General features: G+C 40.7%; 1 protein-coding gene across 1 annotated transcript in view; it reads right to left on the bottom strand.

The window, feature by feature from the left end:
• Positions 1–8851: 8851 nt before the first annotated feature.
• Positions 8852–23260, bottom strand: part of Cyp4a12a (cytochrome P450, family 4, subfamily a, polypeptide 12a) — a 33770-nt gene continuing 19361 nt past the window's right edge. The window contains exons 5-12 of the mRNA NM_177406.3: positions 15353–15477; positions 14885–15039; positions 14347–14453; positions 14062–14252; positions 13828–13961; positions 12890–12954; positions 12665–12741; positions 8852–9833 (exon numbers count right to left, since the gene is read on the bottom strand). Of these exons, the coding sequence (NP_803125.2) occupies positions 9665–9833; positions 12665–12741; positions 12890–12954; positions 13828–13961; positions 14062–14252; positions 14347–14453; positions 14885–15039; positions 15353–15477 (1023 nt within the window). The 3' untranslated portion in view covers positions 8852–9664. The remainder of the gene's footprint in view (positions 9834–12664; positions 12742–12889; positions 12955–13827; positions 13962–14061; positions 14253–14346; positions 14454–14884; positions 15040–15352; positions 15478–23260) is intronic.

Raw genomic sequence — 23260 nt, 5'->3', positions numbered from 1 at the left:
AATTTGCAAATTGCTCCTTCTAATTCGTTGAAGAATTGAGTTGGAATTTTAATGGGGATTGCATTGAATCTGTAGATTGCTTTTGGCAAGATAGCCATTTTTACAATGTTGGTCCTGCCAATCCATGAGCATGGGAGATCTTTCCATCTTCTGAGATCTTCTTTAATTTCTTTCTTCAGGGACTTGAAGTTTTTATCATACAGATCTTTCACTTCCTTCGTTAGAGTCACGCCGAGATATTTTATATTATTTGTGGCTATTGAGAAGGGTGTTGTTTCCCTAATTTCTTTCTCAGCCTGTTTATTCTTTGTGTAGAGAAAGGCCATTGACTTGTTTGAGTTAATTTTATATCCAGCTACTTCACCGAAGCTGTTTATCAGGTTTAGGAGTTCTCTGTTGGAATTTTTAGGGTCACTTATATATACTATCATATCATCTGCAAAAAGTGATATTTTGACTTCCTCTTTTCCAATTTGTATCCCCTTGATCTCCTTTTGTTGTCGAATTGCTCTGGCTAATACTTCAAGTACTATGTTGAAAAGGTAGGGAGAAAGTGGGCAGCCTTGTCTAGTCCCTGATTTTAGTGGGATTGCTTCCAGCTTCTCTCCATTTACTTTGATGTTGGCTACTGGTTTGCTGTAGATTGCTTTTATCATGTTTAGGTATTGGCCTTGAATTCCTGATCTTTCCAGAACTTTTATCATGAATGGATGTTGGATCTTGTCAAATGCTTTTTCTGCATCTAACGAGATGATCATGTGGTTTTTGTCTTTGAGTTTGTTTATATAATGGATTACATTGATGGATTTTCGTATATTAAACCATCCCTGCATCCCTGGAATAAAACCTACTTGGTCAGGATGGATGATTGCTTTAATGTGTTCTTGGATTCGGTTAGCGAGAATTTTATTAAGGATTTTTGCATCGATGTTCATAAGAGAAATTGGTCTGAAGTTCTCTATCTTTGTTGGATCTTTCTGTGGTTTAGGTATCAGAGTAATAGTGGCTTCATAAAATGAGTTGGGTAGAATACCTTCTACTTCTATCTTGTGAAAAAGTTTGTGCAGAACTGGAGTTAGATCTTCTTTGAAGGTCTGATAGAACTCTGCACTAAACCCGTCTGGTCCTGGGCTTTTTTTGGCTGGGAGACTATTAATAACTGCTTCTATTTCTTTAGGGGATATGGGACTGTTTAGAAGGTCAACTTGATCCTGATTCAACTTTGGTACCTGGTATCTGTCCAGAAATTTGTCCATTTCGTCCAGGTTTTCCAGTTTTGTTGAGTATAGCCTTTTGTAGAAGATTCTGATGGTGTTTTGGATTTCTTCAGGATCTGTTGTTATGTCTCCCTTTTCATTTCTGATTTTGTTAATTAGGATTTTGTCCCTGTGCCCTTTAGTGAGTCTAGCTAAGGGTTTATCTATCTTGTTGATTTTCTCAAAGAACCAACTCCTCGTTTGGTTAATTCTTTGAATAGTTCTTCTTGTTTCCACTTGGTTGATTTCACCCCTGAGTTTGATTATTTCCTGCCGTCTACTCCTCTTGGGTGAATTTGCTTCCTTTTTTTCTAGAGCTTTTAGATGTGTTGTCAAGCTGCTAGTATGTGCTCTCTCCCGTTTTTTCTTGAAGGCACTCATAGCTATGAGTTTCCCTCTTAGAAATGCTTTCATTGTGTCCCAAAGGTTTGGGTACGTTGTGGCTTCATTTTCATTAAACTCTAAAAAGTCTTTAATTTCTTTCTTTATTCCTTCCTTGACCAAGGTATCATTGAGAAGAGTGTTGTTCAGTTTCCATGTGAATGTTGGCTTTCTGTTATTTATTTTGTTATTGAAGATCAGCCTTAGTGCATGGTGATCTGATAGGATACATGGGACAATGTCAATATTTTTGAATCTGTTGAGGCCTGATTTGTGACCTATTATGTGGTCAATTTTGGAGAAGGTACCATGAGGTGCTGAGAAGAAGGTATATCCTTTTGTTTTAGGGTAAAATGTTCTGTAGATATCTGTCAGATCCATTTGTTTCATCACTTCTGTTAGTTTCAGTGTGTCCCTGTTTAGTTTCTGTTTCCATGATCTGTCCATTGGTGAAAGTGGTGTGTTGAAGTCTCCCACTATTATTGTGTGAGGCGCAATGTGTGCTTTGAGCTTTACTAAAGTTTCTTTAGTGAATGTGGCTGCTCTTGTATTTGGAGCATAGATATTCAGAATTGAGAGTTCCTCTTGGAGGATTTTACCTTTGATGAGAATGAAGTGTCCCTCCTTGTCTTTTTTGATGACTTTGGGTTGGAAGTCAATCTTATCAGATATTAGGATGGCTACTCCTGCTTGTTTCTTCATACCATTTGCTTGGAAAATTGTTTTCCAGCCTTTCATTCTGAGGTAGTGTCTATCTTTTTCTCTGAGATGAGTTTCCTGTAAGCAGCAAAATGTTGGGTCTTGTTTGTGTAGCCAGTTTGTTAGTCTATGTCTTTTTATTGGCGAGTTGAGACCATTGATGTTAAGAGATATTAAGGAAAAGTAATTGTTGCTTCCTGTTATTTTAGTTGTTAAAGGTGGCATTCTGTTCTTGTGGCTGTCTTCTTTTAGGTTTGTTGAGGGATTACCTTCTTGTTTTTTCTAGGGCGTTGTTCCCGTTCTTGTATTGGTTTTTTTCTGTTATTATCCTTTGAAGGGCTGGATTCGTGGAGAGATAATGCGTGAATTTGGTTTTGTCGTGGAATACTTTGGTTTCTCCCTCTATGATAATTGAGAGTTTGGCTGGGTATAGTAGCCTGGGCTGCAGTTTGTGTTCTCTTAGTGTCTGTATAACATCTGTCCAGGCTCTTCTGGCTTTCATAGTCTCTGGTGAAAAATCTGGTGTAATTCTGATAGGCTTGCCTTTATATGTTACTTGACCTTTTTCCCTTACTGCTTTTAGTATTCTATCTTTATTTAGTGCATTTGATGTTCTGATTATTATGTGTCGGGAGGAATTTCTTTTCTGGTCCAGTCTATTTGGAGTTCTGTAGGCTTCTTGTATGTTCATATGCATCTCATTCTTTAGATTTGGGAAGTTTTCTTCAATAATTTTGTTGAAGATGTTTGCTGGACCTTTGAGTTGAAAATCTTCATTCTCATCCACTCCTATTATCCGTACGTTTGGTCTTCTTATTGTGTCCTGGATTTCCTGGATATTTTGAGTTAGGATCTTTTTGCATTTTCCATTTTCTTTGATTGTTGTGCCGATGTTCTCTATGGAATCTTCTGCACCTGAGATTCTCTCTTCCATCTCTTGTATTCTGTTGCTGATGCTCAAATCTATGGTTCCAGATTTCTTTCCTAGGGTTTCTATCTCTAGTGTTGCCTCGCTTTGAGTTTTCTTTATTGTGTCTACTTCCCTTTTTAGGTCTAGTATGGTTTTGTTCATTTCCATCACCTGTTTGTATGTTTTTTCCTCTTTTTCTGTAAGGACTTCTACCTGTTTGATTGTGTTTTCCTGTTTTTCTTTAAGGACTTGTAACTCTTTAGCAGTGTTCTCCTGTATTTCTTTAAGTGATTTATTAAAGTCCTTCTTGATGTCCTCTACCATCATCATGAGATATGCTTTTAAATCTAGGTCTAGGTTCTCAGGTGTGTTGGGGTTCCCTGGACTGGGCGAAGTGGGTGTGCTGGGTTCTGGTGATGGTGAGTGGTCTTGGTTCCTGTTAGTAAGATTCCTCCGTTTACCTTTCGCCATCTGGTAATCTCTGGAGTTAGTAGTTATAGTTGACTCTGTTTAGAGATTGTTCTTCTGGTGATTCTGTTACCGTCTATCAGCAGACCTGGGAGACAGATTCTCTCCTCTGAGTTTCAGTGCTCAGAGCACTCTCTGCTGGCAAGCTCTCTTACAGGGAAGGTGCGCAGATATCTTGTATTTGGACCTCCTCCTGGCCGAAGAAGAAGGCCCAAAACAGGACCTTTCTCAGACACTGTGTTGCTTTGGCAGTTCCCAGGTGGTACAGACTCTCACCTAAGCAGACTAAATTCCTAAGTTCCTTGGAGTCCCGGGACCAAGATGGCGACCGCTGCTGCTGTGGCTTAGGCCGCCTCCCCAGCCGGGTGGGCACCTGTCCTCCGGTCCGGAAGGTGGCCGGCTGTCCCCGGCCCACACAGGGTGCTGCCTCAGCGCCTCTGTGCTTCTGCCTGTTCCAGAAGCTGTCAGGTTCTCTGGCGCACCCTCTCACCTGTTCAGACTAATTTCCTAAGTTCGGCGGGTCTCGGACCAAGATGGCGACCGCTGCTGCTGTGGCTTAGGCCGCCTCCCCAGCCGGGCGGGCACCTGTCCTCCGGTCCGGACGGTGGCTGGCTGTCCCCGGCCCACAAAGGGTGCTGCCTCAGCGCCTCTGTGCTTCCGCCTGTTCCAGAAGCTGTCAGGTTCTCTGGCGCACCCTCTCACCTCATCTGATATCTTTTTATCACAAAAATTTGACAAAATTTAATATGTCTTTTCATGATGTCAGATTATGTTTTATCACTTTTTAAAAAAATAATTATGACTTTTCAGTTGATGAAAAAGACCTGGGTCACCCTTCAGTTTTCTGATGGATATACTAGACTCATAGACTCAGAAGAAATACAAAATGAAAAAATGTGGAAATGGAAGAAAGCCTGCTGGCATCCACGAACATGCCTTATCTTGATGATCACAGATTTAATTTTTTCCTCAATTATCAAAACTGTACTGGGCACTGAAAAGTCACAAATAAGAGTCCAGTGGATGATGATGGTGCAGCATGTTTAGGTATGAAGATGTTGACCTTGAGTCAATCACGATGTCTAGTACAAAGCTTGATTTTGTGACATCCTTAGACATCCCTTCTTACAATGAAGCTAACATTGCTCAGGTCACCATGGAACTTATAGCCATGCTATCTGCTGGGATTCCACTGTGACAAAGACTTTGCTTATAATCATTGTGGTGCTCTTTGCCTTAGAAAATGAATCCAGCATGGCTTGATGCTGCTTATGGTAGCCTCTCTGTTTATCCACCTTGGGGAAACTCACTGACTTAGTTAGGGTTTTACTGCTGTGAACAGACACCATGACCAAGGCAAGTCTTATAAAAAAAACAACATGTAATTGGGGCTGACTTAGAGGTTCAGAGGTTCAGTCCATTATCATCAAGGTGGGAGCATGACAGTATCCAGGCAGGCATGATGCAGGAGGAGCTGAGAGTTCTATGTCTTCATCGAAAGGCTGCTAGTGGAAGACTGACTTCCAGGCAACTAGGGTGAGGATCTTATACCCACACCCACAGTGACACACCCTTTCCAACCAGGTCACACCTATTCCAACAAGGCCACACCTTCAGATGGTGCCACTCCCTGGTCAGTGGAGTTCATAGGCTATACTGGAATATCTCTTACATCACGAAAGGATTTTACCTCCATAGTAGATAAGCTAAGAGTTGACAGTTCTGCTGCACCAAAGAATGAATTGTAGGCAAGATTTTTGGATACAGATTTCCTGCTACCATGAAAGCTATTTGACTTGAGTGATTGTTGTCATTCTCAGCCCACAGGGAACAGGTTACATTCATTTAAGAAATGGTGTGTGTATTACGATGGTCTATCCATGAAGTCATTCATCAACTGTTTCAATGAATGATGATTTTGCTTGGAGGGTGGCACAGATGTTACGTGAGGGTAAGGATCTGGTTCATTGGCTGTGAATGATTTTGAAAAGCATTCATCTCAGAATAAGAGTAACATATAAGATCCTCTTCTTCAAAATTGATACAATAATTATAAATATTTAGCAAAGCCTTAAATCTCACTCTTCGCTATTCTCTTACAAGTCACCTCCCAAATTAATTGCCTATGTTTCTTTTGGCTGTATAAATAATTTTGAAATATGTAAGCTGCCCTGAAAACCATAGTATAGATTTAAAACATCAAATAAACAAACCTACCAATAATAATTTCTAATTATTTATATTTTTTAATTTCAATCGATTAGGATATGTTGGTAATATTAATTTTCACATTAAGAGATATTAAGGAAAAGTGATTGTTACTTCCTGTTAATTTTCTTGTTAGAGGTGGAATTATGTTTGTGTGGGTTGGTTGAAAGACTACTTTCTTGCTTTTTCTAGGGTGTAGTTTCCCTCCTTGTGTTGATGTTTTCCATCTATTATCCTTTGTAGGGCTGGATTTGTGGAAAGATATTGTGTAAATTTGGTTTTGTCATGGAATATCTTCTTTTCTCCATCTATGGTGATTGAGAGTTTTTCTTGGTATAGTGGCCTGGTCTGCCATTTTTGTTCTCTTAGGATCTGTATGGCATCTTCAAAGGATCTTCTGGCTTTCATAGTCTCTGGTGAGGAGTCTGGTATAATTCTGATAGGTCTGCATTTATATGTTACTTGACATTTTTTCCTTACTGCTTTTAATAGTCTAACTTTATTTAGTGCATTTGTTGTTCTGATTATTATGTGTCGAGAGGAATTTCTTTTCTGGTCCAGTCTATTTGAAGTTCTGCAGGTTTCTTGTATGTTTGTGGGCATCTCTTTCTTTAGGTTAGGGAAGTTTTCTTCTATAATTTTGTTGAAGATATTTGCTGGCCCTTTAAGTTGAAAATCTTTATTCTCATTTACTCCTATTATCCGTAGGTTTAGTCTTCTCATTGTGTCCTGGATTTCCTGGATGCTTTGAGTTAGGATCTTTTTGCATTTTCCATTTTCTTTGATTGTTGGGTCCATGTTCTCTACGGAATCTTCTGCACCTGAGATTCTCTCTTCCATCTCTTGTATTCTGTTGCTGATGCTCGCATCTATGGTTCCTGATTTCTTTCCTAGGGTTTCTATCTCCAGAATTGTCTCTCTTTGGGTTTTCTTTATTGTTTCTACTTCCATTTGTAGATCTTGGATGGTTTTGTTCATTTCCATCACCTGTTCGGTTGTGTTTTCCTGTAATTCTTTAAGGGATTTTTGTGTTTCCTCTTTAAGGACTTCTACCTGTTTATCAGTGTTCTTTTGTATTTCTTTAAGTGAGTTTTTAATGCCCTACTTAAAATCCTCTACCAGCATCATGAGATATGATTTTAAATCCGAATCTTACCTATTGGGCGTGTCGGTGTATCCAGGACTCGCTGTGGTGGGCATACTGGGTTCTGATGATACCGAGTGTTCTTGGTTTCTGTTAGTAAGATTCTTACATTTGCCTTTTGCTATCTGGTAATCTCTGTTGTTAGTTGTTCTAGCTGTCTCTGGATGGAGCTTGTTCCTCCTATGATTCTGTTAGCCTCTTTCAGCACTCCTAGGAGTCCCACTCTCTCTTCAGTCTCAGTGGTCAGAGCGCTCTCTGCAGGCAAGCTCTCCTCTTGCAGGGAAGGGTCAGAGAGGTCTGGAGCTCAGCTCCAACCCCTGGCTGAAGGTATAGGCCTAAAGGGACCCTGAACAAGAAGCTATGTTGCTTTTGCACCCTGCACGCACTCCTGTGAGGACTGATCTCTGAGAGAGATGGGGATACAATGGCCAGTCACCTGGTCCTGGGATCAAAGCCCTCCCTGGAGGTCTACTTTCCTCTGCCGGGGAAGGTGCCCAGAAGCCTGGGTCTCAGCTCTGCCTCCTGGCTGAAGATGAAGGCCTGAATGAACCCTATTAAAGAAGATCTGTTGCTTCTGCAGTCTGTGCACTCAGATACAAGATGTTGTTCTCATCTGTTCCCAGGGTCAGATCCCTCCCTGGAGGCTGAACCTCCTCTGGCAGGGAAGGTGCCCTTTCCTGCAATTCTTTAAGGTATTTTGTTTGTTGGTTTCCTCTTTAACGGCCTCTACCTGTTTACCTGTGTTCTTCTCTATTTCTTTAAGAGAGTTATTTATGTTCTTCTTAAAGTCCTCAATCACTGTCATGAGAAGTGACTTTAGATCTGAGTCTTGCTTTTCTGGTGTGATAGTGTATCCAGCACTTGCTATGTTGGGAGAATTGGGTTCTGATAATGCTAAGTAACCTTGGTTCCTGTTGCTTATGTTCTTATACTTGCTTCCTGCCATCTGATTATCTTCAGTGCTCTCTGCCCTTGCTATATCTGACTGGAGCCTGTCCTTCCTGTAATCGTGGTTGAGTCAGAACTCCTCAGAGTCCATTTGTCTCTGTGATCTTGTGATTCCAGTAACCTGTAATTCTGATATTCTGGGTGTGTCAGAATTCCTCTTCGGGAGTCAAGTTGCCTTTGAGAGCCTGAGATCCTGGTGTGACCAAGTTCCTGGGATCCTGGGATCCTGTGGTCCTGGATGTGCTAGAGGGCCTAGGATTAGATCTTCCTCTGGGGGCTGTGAGACTGGCTGCCGAGTTCGTACCCAAGGTAAACTGAAGCAGGCCAGAAGGGACCTGAGCCACTGGTCAGCCTGGATTTCTGTGTCCCTGGATCATGGTGGCTCCAGTTACTCCAAGTGATGTTGGAACAGGTGTTGTGTCCTCCTCACCCCTGATCTTAAGATCCTGGGTGTGCTAGAGCACCTGGGAGTGGAGCTTCCTCTGGAGGTTGGAGGACTGGATGCCAAGTACCCTCTACTCTACATTAGATCCTCATTTCCTGATTATTTTTCCATAGGAACTCTGTTTCTTTCTCTGACCTCTCAGACAAGACCATATTGTCTAAGCTCAGTTACATAGGAATCTTACAGTTGTATGAGTGTAGTTATCAAAAGTCACGAATCTTACAGTTGTATGAGTGTAGTTATCAAAAGTCACATGGGTGAAGCCTCTTGAAACACGTGGAATCCTTATTGCCAGACTAGAGGGGATCCATAATACTAAAGAGCTTAGTCGTTTCTAGCCTCCTAAAGTCTCTTATCCCATTAGTCTCTCTCTATACAAAGACTATAGGAACTACATGCCACATTATGAACTTTATTGTGGGGAAGATGGCAAGACTCTTAAACGTAAGCTGATAGGTGGAGAATTTGAAGGGGAGATTTATATGGATAGATGAGGTGACAGTCAGGGAAGGTCTCTGTTAGGTTGGTTGAAAATTGGCTCTTTCAGATATGCATGTCCTAATCTTGATAGAACTAAGAACAGGACCAGTATTACCCTTTTAGGCACAAAACAAGCATACACATTGGAAAGATGGAGAAATGATCTGGAGACAGAAGAGATGCTTAACAATGGTGTTGGATTTTAACACTTAGGAGGGCTCTTGAAACCAAGGAATGCAGCTATAGGTGATAGAAAGGTAAAAAGAGGCACAGCGATACCCAAGGAGTGATGGCACTGCAATGACCTCAGCTTCATTCCAGTGAAATCATGAAAAACACTCGATATCTAGAATCACAAGAGCACACATTATCTTTTAATTAATTATGACATCAGAATAAGCCCAATTTAAGGATAGACAAGCGGTAGAAGAGAAGGAAATACACAGAAGAGAAAGGCAGGGTGCAGGTTAGGGAGATCATTAAGGTCAAAGGTCAAACATGCAGTCAGGTTAGGGACAGGTAGAGAGAAAAGCAAGTAGGGATCTCAGAAGAAGTTGAAAAAGACTGACAGGCAAGGAGACTGGAAGCCCAGCAGAAGGTGGGTGGAGGTGAACAAGGTGAGAAGAAAGAATGAGATGTGAGCAGAAGGATTGGGGAAAAGAGTAAGTGACAGAAAGACAGAATGGCAGGCAGCATGCCATTTGAGCTGTCTTGTCCTGTGAAGATTATTGGAGCTTTTTGAGATGCAAGTGGATCCCATTCTTGGACTTCAACACAATTCTTGGTATGGGGATTGGGACTCTGGTGGGATCTGGCAGCAGCTCAAAGCGGAGCAGGGTCAGGGCCACAGCCACCTTCAGCTCATTCATCGCAAACTGTTTCCCAATGCAGTTCCTGGGTCAGAAAGGGACAATAAAATTAGTGGCCTCGGGTTTTATTGTGAGCTGTGTAGGCATTTTCCTCTGTGCTCTAGCATAGAGCTGGACATCTAGGGCACTCTTTCATAGGACTCAGTCTGACCCCCTTGCCTTACTCGTCACACATGTATACCTCTACCTTGGGCCTTAATTCTTGATGTCTTGTGGTTTTTTTTTTGTATTTTTTATTTTGGGGATTATAATATAATTACAACCTTTCTCCATTTCCTATCCTCTCTCCAAATTCTTGCATATAACCACCTAACCCACTGCCACCATCCCTGTTCCTCCTCACACAGTCCCTTTCTCCATCTCCCTTCCCCTTCTCTGAGAGATTTGAGCTCCCCCTTCTAGTATCCCTCCCTGACTCTGGCACATCAAGTATCTGTAGGATTAAGCATATCCTCTTCCACTGAGGCCAGGCCAGGCAGCCCAGTGAGGGGAACATAATTCACAGACAGGCAACAGCTTTAGGAATAACCCCTGCTCAGTTGTTGCAGGACACACATGAAGACAAAGCTATACATCTGCCTTCTGTGTGTGTGTGTGTGTGTGTGTGTGTGTGTGTGTGTGTGTGTGTGTGTGTGTGTGCATTTCTTATTCCAGCCTGTGTATGCTCTTTGGTTGGTGGTTCAGTTTCTGAGAGACCCCAAGGGTCTAGGTTAGTTGACTCTGTTGATCTTCCTGTGGAGTTCCTATGCCCTTTGGAACCCTCAGTCAAGCTCCATCCAATGTTTGATTGTGAGTCTCTGCATCTGTTTTAGTAAGCTGCTGGGTGGAATCTCTCAGAACATATTTATACTAGGTTCCTGTCATGCATATCCTTTCTTGCTGTCTTAATCCTTTACAAATACCCCTCTTTTCTGAAACTGGCTCTAATCCTGCTCTGAGAGACAAGGAATCAGCCAATTACACCAGCCCTTTTAGTATCAGTCTTTGGCTAGTTGACTCTCCATAGTAAGAGTTTCTGATCCACCAGTGGGGATTTTTCTGGTCAGGGCAACATGGAGATGAATGGATCACACTCTTAGCAATCATTGTCTTTGGGGCCAAGTAAATATGGTTCTAACATAGGAGTCAGATACTTATGGAAAGGTTCCTGGAGAATATACCAGGATGGAGATCCTCAAGTTCCTGCTTCTCTGCCTCCCACTCAGTGGTGAGACACCAGTTCATGATCAGTCCACAAGCATCCATAGGCCTATAATTCTATTTCAGGACTGTCCTGTATGTCTCCCCAATTCCCTCTCTTCATATTGACCCTCCTAATGTTCCAAACTCATAGGATAGTGTCTAGATGGCTCAGCTGCAGCCACACCCCTTGTAAGTTATTGCCTCCCCACCTTCTACCTTTCCAGCCCCTATTTATTTCAGCAAATGTTGAGGCCAAGGAGAAACTCTCCACCTCTGCCTCTGTCTCTCTCCCTCTCTGCCCCTCTCTCTATCTCTGTCTCTCCCTCCCCATACTCAAGGCTCAGTATAATGAGCAGCTTGTCCTCATCCTTCTGCCCAGGCATGAATTGGTGTGCTTCATTGGAGGCCACAGCTCAGTCCAGGGCTTAGAACAGTGACAGGAATGTTGATCATTCTAACTTCTCAGTGAGTAATGGAAAATATCAAAGAAGAAACAAATGATGTCTGTTTCATACAGGTGTGGCTGATTCTGTAGACCAGCCTTCTGTTCTTGCTGCTGAACTGAAAGCAGGACCCTATGTCTCTGCACTTTTGTCACAGCATAGGACTTGGACCAGAGAAAAAGAACTTCAATAAATACTTTTGTCTGTGGATTTTACTAATTTTAAAAAATGGATTAGAGTACACAAAAAGTAAAAATTTTATGGCTATTGAACTACCTGATTCTCTTTCATTTGTCAATGATTTCATCGTGATTTTTAACTGAGCCCTAAGAGGAAGTGTTCACACTTATCTTTGATAAACAATATGCTTACAGCCTCTTCTGTGATAATTGATTAGGCATGGTAGAAAGTCACAGAATTGTGGACAAAGAAGGCCTTCTTTTTTTCATTACTTCTGTGGCAATTCGCATTCCACAAGATGACAGAGTCCTCCAGCCTTTACACATTTCATAACAGCTCTCTGCACTGTAATGTTCTGGCTCAACAGCCATTTCAGGAATGTTTGTTAGTGTACACATAGTACATGTTATAGATAGGTCATGTCTAATGTACTGGTAAGTGGACCACAGTTCTGCAGTGTAAACTTCTCTCCTAAATTTGTTCTTTGGGAAACTAGACATCTTAATATGCAGTAGAAATTTTGTTGGACTAGAAATAAAAAGTATATAGAAGAAGACTCATTGGTGCCTACCCTACCACAGAGGGCTCTCAATTTCCATACATGACTTCAACACAATTCTAAAAACACAAATATTTTTATATTCATTGTTGTGACTGATTGATGAATTAAACAGAAGTGGTAGGAAGGGTTGAGAGTGATGGAGACATCCATCAATCCTTTTACATATATAACAGATGAGGGAAACAAATGCCTAAGAGCCAGTTTACATGAGAAAACCTAAGTATGAAGATTCATATTCTAGAAATGAATGAAAATGTCAACATACACTGAAGTTGGAAACACACACTGACACAAACTTATATGGCCTTTCGGAAGAGTAGTCTGCCAACCCCTCCCATGCAGTTGCACCCTTAAATACCAACCCTTTGGGGGGGACATAGAAAATGCCTCCCACTTACAAACACATGAAGATGTCACATAGGAACTACGGAATCAGAGATACTAGATATGTACCCAGAGACTACTCTTTTCTCCATTCATTACACTCACCTTGCTCCTCCTGAGAAGGGCAGGAATGAGTGGCTGTGCCGGGAAGACCCTGGTGCAAATCGAGAAGGATCAAACACCTGCAGTGTGAATACCAGATTCAGGGAAGGTAGGAGTCAAACTCCTCCTTCCAACTCATGAAAGGACCAAATGTCCAGGAGTGAGAGTGGGAGGAAGTGTTGGTCCTGAGATATCTTCCCCTGACCTTGTCCCATCACCCATTTTTACCTCTGGATTTGGCCACACAGTTGGGTTGTGATGAAGGCCATAAAAGGAGAGCATAACATGGATACCTGTGGGGTGAGTGGTACAAAGCATGACTGGTTATGCCAATGGGTAGGGCACTAGTTCCCATATTCTGCAGAGAATATGAACACACAAATGGTCTGCATGCTGGAGTCATCATTTTAATCACAGAGAAGTAGAGTGGGCTTGGTGAAGCACTGAGTGTGAGTTACTTGCCTAAAATCATAAGCCTAGGTGTGAGAACAAGAAAGCATTTGAGAATCACTATTATATTAAGTGAAATGATAACTCTCTTTTTCATGAAATATCTTTCATGAACCTTTGCCACATTCAACATTCACAGGCAGCTTCCAAAAGCAACTATTGTATACCCATTTTTATATGAGATTCTGGAGCCTCAGCAAGACTTATTATCTTTTCTTATTCACACAGCTTCACTTTGGCACAAGGTGAAATCATGCCCAATGATGAGTATGTGAATATTTTTCTACCATGGTATGTAACTAAGATCTTGTTGTCAGCTGAACTTGCCCATCAATTTGAGGGATCCTCAGACAGTGGAATATGTTTCATCCATGACATGGAAGCCCCTAAACTTCCTCATTTGCCTATATCCATAGAAAGAAACATATCTTCCTAACACTTACCTAGATCTCTTTTATGTCATGTAATAATTTAGCAACTAATGCCTAAAGTCTGAAATTCAATATAGAGGTTGGCATTTTATGAGATTTTTTCTGAAGTGTAACTGTATGCAAAGCACTTCATACACTACATTCTAACTTAAAGTAAAAATCCTTTCATCACTACTGATAAGGCATGGAAAATCTATTGGGGATTTCAGTGGTTCAAAACTGCAGAAGAAGCATAGAATTCCCATTCTTCTTTGCCCCTGAAGAATTGGTCTGGGGAGTTCATACCTTTGGGTAAAGAACGTCCATCTGGAAAGGTGACAGGTGAGCTGAGCTCTCTGCTCACACTTGGTACAGGAGGGTAGATCCTCAGGGCCTCCTTGATGCACATGGTAGTATAGGGCATCTTGTCCAGGTCATTCCTGAAATGAGGCCCTTCTAAAAGTCACATAGAGCTGGGACAGCCAGGAGCTTCCCATTAGCAAAAGACAGAAATCTCATCCATCTTGAGCACCCACTCACCAGGTGATAGAAGTCCCATCTCCTAGGAGACTTTGGATCTCCTTCCTGCATCTCTGTTGATGTTCAGGATTTGTGGCCAAAGCATAGAAGATCCAGGAGATACCACTAGCTGTGGTGTCATGGCCCTCGAACATGAAAGTATCCACTTCAGCACGAAGGTCCTTATCAGATAAGCTTTTTCCATTTTCCATCTGGATAAGACCACAGATGAGAAAGTAATGTTTGTTTCTTATGCTCTGGTTCTAGGTCAAGTCGCAAGTCTCTCATCTGGTTTCATACACTCACTCTGGCAAATAGGAGGATGTCCAGGAAATCCAATCGCCTTTTCTTCTTAAGCTTTTCCAACTCTTCCTCATCCTGAAGTTGAATCCTCCTTGATTTGATCACTTGGTCTGTCAAAGGATAATAGTTACCAGGCAAATATGAAAGCACAACTCCTAAGAGGCCCATATACCCTCTTTCCCAACCTCTACTCCTACTAGAAGCCAGGATGTATATAGTCAAGGTAAGATAGCTGGGTAAGATGTGAGAAGCCAGAATACCTGACAGAGATCAGGCTGCCCCTAGAGATAACAACTGGAGAAGATCCTTTTGGATACTGCTGGGATGATTTCATTTAATATCACCAATGTGATGGCTCAGGTAACTACTACTCATCATCCAGTATCCTACATCTTAGCTTTTTTGTACTAGGAAAGTGCCCAACATGAATTCGTCTTACATCCTTCAGAGGACCAAAGGACTTGGCTCTGCCTCAGAATTATGGTTGTCCTCTTTAGGATGACCCTGGTAAAAGAGGGGAGAGAAAAGAAACAGACAGAACCTGTGTGATCATGGGCAAGTTTGCAGGCACTGTTAGCCTTGCAGCCATTAGAGGACACTCTGTAGATGATGTCATTCTGGTGAAAGATGTTCCGCACACGGGAAAAAACGAGATCGTTCAGGTCCTCAACTGCCTGGATATAGGACTTGTATTTTCTGTGAATACAAAGGAACAGAACTTTGATGAGGAGCTATGACCCACAGACAGAGTGGTAATTTCCTTAATTTGGACAGAGATGATTCTAGGATGCATGTTGTTTCTTTCTTTAAACTCCTGCAACCACCATGTCTTTAGAAGATGGCTTCCCATTCAGGCTTCCATCTATCTTGAAATCTGCAGTATATCTGAGACAGAATAAAGAATTTTGTGTTTGTGGACAGTAGTATCTAAGCTTTTCCATCTACTTCTCAAGTGAGGCCACATCAGTGTGCAAGACCAAAGAGTCTGTAGTTCAGGAATATTCCTAACCTGTCCAACTGGACACTGCCCTCGTGGCTGAAGGCACACTTCATGATGGTGTCCAAGGTCATCAAGGTGATGTGTCGAAAGATCTCCAGGGTGGAATCCTGGCCAACAATCTGTTCCCATTTATCCTGTAATACAAGTAGAGAACTGAATCCAAGTCTCCCAGAAGGCTAGTGCTAACTAGAACAGACTCATTTCCTTCATCTCTAGATATGATTTTATGACTCCCTGTATCAGATGTTGTGAAGGCTGATTTTCATTGTCAACTTAGTTAAATTAAGAACTCCAGTGGGACTCCCTGTGAACACAGGATTTTCTGATCAGGGAAGTAGGTAGGCTAATTGCATATGTTTACTTTCCTCTGCAAACCTTCACTTCCTCCTTTCCTCTAAGTCCAATCCCCTAGTCTCATGCTGAGCTTCTTTCAGAATTCTGCTGTTGCCTGTCCCTTTCTGACCACATCCTGGTGGAACAGCCTGCTTTCCTCCATCTTGTAAAGCCCTTCAAGATCATCTATATTTCTAAGTCTCAGGTCCCAATACTCAGAAACAGATTTTTCCTGCAACCCCCAGTGCCCATACCTATCAGGACCTCAAAAGATTTTCTAACAGGCAAAACACAGCCCCAACTTTCTCTAAAAACCAGAGAGGAAACAGAAACCAAGGAACCTGTTCAACAAAGATAAGATCTGTTATCATCACCTAGAATAATAATCTTTCCAATCTCAGATTTCTAGTTGCCAGCATAAAACCACAAACAATAACAGCCAGGACAATATGTCCTGCAACTCTGCCACAGCATAAAACCACAAACAATAACAGCCAGGACACTATGTCCTGCAACTCTGCCACAGCTGGTCCTGAGCATTCCAATATAGTTAAAGTTCAAGTAAAAGACCTTAAAACACCCTTTATGAATCCATAGAGGTCCTTAAAGAGGAAACAAATATACTCCTTAAATAAATCTATGAAAGCACAGCAATAAGTGGAAGAAAATGAACAAAACCACTCAAGTCCTGAAAGTGAAAATAGAATCAATAAAGAAAACTGAGGGAAATCTGTAAATAGAAAATTTAGGAACTCCAACAGGTAATAGAGAGGCAATACTCACCAACAGAATACAAAAACGGAAAAGAGAATCTCAGACACTGAAGATACATAGATGAAATTAATACATTAGTCACAGAAAATGTTAAATCTAAAAAAAAATCCTGGCACAAAACATCTAAGGAATCTATGATATCACCAAAAGACCAAATCTAAGAATAATAGGGACAGAGGAAGGAGAAAAAGCTCAGGTCAAAGTCAGACAATATTTTCAACAAAATCATAGAAGAAAATTTCCCTAACCAAAAATGGAGATGTCTATCAAAGTATAAAAAGGATATAGAACCCCAAATACCCTGAACCAGAAAAGAAAGTCCCCTCAGCACAATAATCAAAACACTGAATGTACAGAACAAAAGAAAAAATATTAACAGCTGCAAGAGGATTGAATTCTCAATGAAAACTCCAAAAGCCAGAAGGGCCTGAATAAATGTCCTGCAGACTATAAAAGACCATAAATGTCAGCTCAGACTACTATAACCAGCAAAATATTCTATAACTACAGATGGAAAAAATAAGATATTCCATGGTAAAACAAATTTAAATCAGTATCTTTCTACAAATCTAGTCCTTCTCTCTCTCTCTCTCTCTCTCTCTCTCTCTCTCTCTCTCTCTTTCTCTCTCTCTCTCTCTCTCTCTCCTTCCCCACCTCTCTCTATCTTAAACACACACACACACCACCACCACCACCACCACCACCACCACCACCACCACCACCACCACAACCAAACCAAAATGACAAGATTCAAATATCACTGGTCATTGATATTTCTCAACATCAACTATCTGAATTCCTCAATAGAAGGACTAAAAGAGTGGATGTGGAAACAGGATCCATACTTCTGCTGTATCCAAGAAACAAATAGTAACATCATGTCAGGGTAAATGGCTGAGAAAAAAGTTATTTCAAGCCAGTGCACCTAAGAAACAAGGTGGTGTGGTCATTTTTATATCTGCCAAAATAAATGTCAAACAAAAAGTTATTAGAAGAGCTAGGGAAGGTCACTATGTTCTCATCAAAGGAGAAATCCACCAAGATGACATTATAATTCTTTTTTTCATTTTTTATTAGATATTTAGCTCATTTACATTTCCAATGCTATACCAAAAGTCCCCCATACCCACCCCCACCCCCACTCCCCTACCCAACCACTCCCTCTTTTTGGCCCTGGAGTTCCCCTGTACTGGGGCATATAAAGTTTGCAAGTCCAATGGGCCTCTCTTTGCAGTGATGGCCGTCTAGGTCATGTTTTGATACATATGCAGCTAGAGACAAGAGCTTAGGGTATTGCTTAGTTCATATTGTTATTCCACCAATAGGGTTGCAGTTCCCTTTAGTTCCTTGGGTGCTAACATCTATGCCACAAACACAAGAGCACTCGTGTATAAGAAAGAATTACTACACCTTAAATCACATATTGATACTAACAAATTGATAGTGGGAGATTTTAATACCTTAGCCTCACCAATCATCCACACAAAAACTAAACAGAGAAATACTAGCACTGACATTATAAACCAAATGGACCCAACATATTTACAGAACATTTTGCCTAAAACCAAAAGAATGACCTTCTTCTTAACACCTAATAGAACTTTCTTTAATACTGGCCATACATTCGGATACAAAACAAGTCCCAAAGGATGCAAGAAAATTTAAATAATACCCTGCATCCTATCTGATCACCATAGGCTAAAGGTGTATATCACCAACAATAGAAACACAGAAAAATTACAAAGTCATAGAAGCTGAATAACCCACTGAATGACAAAAAAAAAAAAAAAATAGGTCAAGACAGAAATTAAGAAAGAAATCAAAGTCTTTCTAGAGTTGAATGAAAATGAACACACAATAGACCCAAATGTATGGAACACAATAAAGCAGTGCTATGTGGGTAAGTTTACAATAAAAAATTAGAAAGATCCCATACTAGCAACGTAACAACACATTAGAAAATTTTAGGACAAAAAGAAGAAATGACACCCAAAGCAGTAGGCAGTAAGAAATAAACTCAAAGATGAAATCGATAAGTAGAAACAAACAAAAAGATACAGAGGATCAGGAAAAAAAAAAGAGTTGGTTCTTTTAGAAAATCAATAAGATTGACAAACCCTTATCCAAATTAACTAAGATGGCAGAGAGAGAGAGAGAGGATGCAAATATAAAACATGCACATATATGAATATTCTCTCTCTCTGTCTCTCTGTCTCTCTCACCTACACACAAAAGACAAGGATAGCTAAACCAAGTATGAATAATATAAGGACTGTTGTTTAAAAAACCCAGCATGATACTGGCACAAAACCAGGAACATTGATAAAAGAAATAAAATTGAAGGCATGAATATAAGAGAGAGCCCCACAACACTCAGAGGCAGGTCCACTCCCAGGAGCTCCAATACACCCAGGATAGGAGTTGAGGAGGTGAGGAGGACACAATATCTGTCCCAAAAACTGGGGGTAACACAGGTAAACAGCTAGAAGCCCTTAAAGGGAAAACATACAAATCTCTTAAAGAGTGACAGTAAAACACAATCAAAATGGCAAAGGAAAGCAACAAAACCATCCAGGATCTAAAAATAGAACTAAAAACAATAAAGAAATAACAAAGGGAGACAAACCTGGAGTTAGAAAACCTAGGAAAGAGATCAGGAGTCATAGATGCAAGCATCACAAGCAGAATACAAGAGACAGAAGAGAAAATCTCAGGGGCAGAAGATACCATAGATACCATAGAAAATATTGACACAACAGTAAAAGAAAATGCAAAAAGCAAAAATCTCCTAACCCAAAACATCCAGGAAATCCAGGACAGAATGAAAAGACCAAACCTAAGGATAATTGCTATAGAAGAGAGTGAAGATTCCCAACTTAAAGGGCCAGTAAATATCTTCAACAAAATTATAGAAGAAAACTTCCCTAACCTAAAGCAAAAGATGCCCAGGAACATTCTTGAAGTCTACAGAACTCTAGACTCAACAAAAAATGAAGTTCCTCCTGTCACATAATAATTAAAACACCAAATGAACTAAACAAAGCAAGAATTTTAAAAGCAGCAAGGGAAAAAGGTCAAGGAACATATAAAGACAGACCTATCAAATTTATACCAGACTTCTTACCAGAGACTATGAAAGCTAGAAGATGCTGGAGAGATGTTGTACAGATCCTAAGACAATACAAAATCCAACCCAGGCTACTATACCCAGCAAAACTCTCAATCACTATAGATGGAGAAAACAAGATATTCCATGACAAAACCAAATTTACACAATATCTTTCCACAAATCCAGCCCTACAAAGAATAAGAGATAGAAAATACCAACACCCCTTCCGGTTCCCACCAGCACTGGGGTAGCTTGGTCATGGAGTCTGCGGACACCCACAGGACCCTTCACAGGATCTTAACACCTCTGGTGAGTGGAACACAGCTTCTGCTCCAATCCAATCTTGCAGGATGTGAGACTGCATTAATTAGGGAAGCAGAAAACCCGGCCTGATAGGGGCACAAGTCCCTTCCAGTCCCCACCAGCACTGGGATAGCTTGGGCCCGGAATCTGCGGACACCCGCAAGGTACCCAGAGGCCTCTCCATGGGATCTTAAGACCTCCGTGAGTGGTTCACAACTTCTTCCAGGAGGCAGGTTCGAACACCAGATATCGGGGCACCTTCCCTGCAAGAGGAGAGCTTGCCTGCAGAGAGTACTCTGAACACTGAAACTCAGGAGAGAGCTAGACTCCCAGGTCTGCTGATAGAGGCTAACATAATCACCTGAGGAACAAGCTCTAATCAGAGACAACTACAACAACTAACTCCAGAGATTACCAGATGGCGAAAGGAAACATAAGAATCTTACTAACAAAGATACAATTTGTTAAACGAATGAAACTCAAGAAGAACGAAGACCAAAGTGTGGACACTGTGCCCCTTCTTAGAATTGGGAACAAAACACCCATGGAAGGAGTTACAAAGATAAAGTTTGGAGCTGTGACGAAAGGATGGACCATCTAGAGACTGCCATATCCAGGGATCCATCCCATAATCAGCTTCCAAATGCTGACACCATTGCATACAGTAGCAAGATTTTGCTGAAAGGACCCAGATATAGCTGTCTCTTGTGAGACTATGCCGGGGCCTAGCAAACATGGAAGTGGATTCTCACAGTCAGCTATTGGATGGATCACAGGGCCCCCAATGGAGGAGCTAGAGAAAGTACCCAAGGAGCTAAAGGTATCTGCAACCCTATAGGTGGAACAACATTATGAACTAACCAGTACCCCAGAGCTCTTGACTCTAGCTGCATATGTATCAAAAGATGGCCTAGTTGGCCATCACTGGAAAGAGAGGCCCATTGGACTTACAAACTTTATATGCCCCAGTACAGGGGAACGCCAGCGCAAAAAAGGGGGAGTGGGTGGGTAAAGGATTTGGGGGGGGAGTATATTGGGGACTTTTTGGATCGCATTGGAAATGTAAATGAGGAAAATACCTAATAAAAAATTAATTCATAAAAAAAAAAAAAAAAAAAAGAATCTTACTAACAGAAACCAAGAGGAACTCTCAATTCTGAATATCTATGCTACAAATGCAAGGGCAGCCACATTCATTACAGAAACTTTACTAAAGCTCAAACCACATATTGCACCTAACACAATAATAGTGGGAGACTTCAACACAACACTTTCATCAATGGACAGATCGTGGAAACAGAAACTAAACAGGGACACAGTGAAACTAACAGAAGTTATGAAACAAATGGAATTAACAGTTATCTACAGAATATTTTATCCTAAAACAAAAGGATATACCTTCTTCTCAGCATGTCATGGTACCTTCTCCAAAATTGACCATATAATTGGTCACAAATCAGGCCTCAACATATACAAAAATATTGAAATTGTCCCATGCATCCTATCAGACCACCATGGACTAAGGCTGATCCTCAATGACAACATAAATAATGGAAAGCCAACATTCATGTGAAAAATGAACAACACTCTTCTCAATGATACCTTGGTCAAGGAAGGAATAAAGAAAGAAATTAAAGTATTTTTAGAGTTTAATGAAAATAAAGTCACTACATACCCAAACTTATGGGACACTATGAAAGCATTTCTAAGAGGGAAACTCATAGCAATGAGTGCCTCCAAAAAGAAACTACAGAGAGCAAACACTAGCAGCTTGACAACACACCTAAAAGCTCTAGAACAAAAGTAAGCAAATTCACCCAAGAGGAGTAGATGAAAGGAAATAATCAAACTCAGGGGCGAAATCAACCAAGTGGAAACAAGAAGAACTATTCAAAGAATCAACCAAACAAGGAGTAGGTTTTTTGAGAAAATCAACAAGATAGATAAACCCTTAGCCAGACTCACTAGAGTGCACAGGGACAAAATCCTAATTAACAAAATCAAAAAAAAAAAAATGGGGACATAACAATGATCCCAAAGAAATCCAAAACACCATCAGATCCTTCTACAAAAGGCTATACTCAACAAAACTGGAAAACCTGGACAAAATGGACAAATTTCTAGACAGATATCAGGTACCAAAGTTAAACCAGGATCAAGTTAACTATCTAAACAGTCCCATATACCCTAAAGAAGTAGAAGCAGTCATTAATATTCTCCCAACCAAAAAAAGAGCCCAGGATCAGATGGGATTAGTGCATAGTTCTATCAGATTTTCAAAGAAGATCTACCTCCAGTTCTTCACAAACTATTCCACAAAATAGAAGAAGAAGTTACTCTACCCAACTCATTCTATGAAGCCACAATTACTCTGATACCTAAACCACGTAAAGACCCAACAAAGATAGAGAACTTCAGACCAATGTCCCTTATGAACATCGATGCAAAAATACTCAATAAAATTCTTGCTACCGGAATCCAAGAACACATTAAACCAATCATCCATCCTGACCAAGTCGGTTTTATTCCAGGGATGCAGGGATGGTTTAATATACGAAAATCCATCAATGTAAGCCATTACATAAACAAACTCAAAGACAAAAACCACATGATCATCTGCTTAGACTCTGAGAAAGCATTTGACAAAATCCAACACCCATTCATGATAAAAGACTTGGAAAGATCAGGAATTCAAGGCCCATACCTAAACATGATAAAAGCAATCTACAGCAAACCAGTAGCCAACATCAAAGTAATTGGTGAGAAGCTGGAAGTAATCCCACTAAAATCAGGGACTAGATAAGGCTGCCCACTTTCTCCCTACCTATTCAACATTGTACTTGAATTCCTAGCCATAGCAATTCGACAACAAAAGGAGATCAAGAGGATACAAATTGGAAAAGAAGTCAAAATATCACTCTTTGCAGATGATATGATAGTATATATAAGTGACCCTAAAAATTTCACCGGAGAACTCCTAAACCTGGTAAACAACTTCGGTGAAGTAGCTGGATATAAAATTTACTCAAAGAAGTCAATGGCTTTTCTCTACACAAAGAATAAACAGGTTGAGAAAGAAATTAGGGAAACAACACCCTTCTCAATAGTCACACATAATATAAAATACCTTGGTGTGACTCTAACTAAGGAAGTGAAAGATCCGTATGATAAGAACTTCAAGTCTCTAAAGAAAGAAATTAAAGAAGATCATAGAAGATGGAAAGATCTCCCATGCTCATGGATTAGCAGGATCAACATTGTAAAAATGGCTATCTTTCCAAAAGCAGATTCAATGCAATCCCCATCAAATTCCAACTCAATTCTTCAACGAATTAGAAAGAGCAATTTGCAAATTCATCTTGAATAACAAAAAACCTAGGATAGCAAAAACTCTTCTC

The sequence above is a fragment of the Mus musculus genome, chromosome 4 (assembly GCF_000001635.26).
Source record: "Mus musculus strain C57BL/6J chromosome 4, GRCm38.p6 C57BL/6J".
In the NCBI taxonomy this organism is placed as follows: domain Eukaryota; kingdom Metazoa; phylum Chordata; class Mammalia; order Rodentia; family Muridae; genus Mus; species Mus musculus.
The sequence above is the reverse complement of the archived record's forward strand: the minus strand, read 5'-3'. Positions and strand labels throughout refer to the sequence as shown.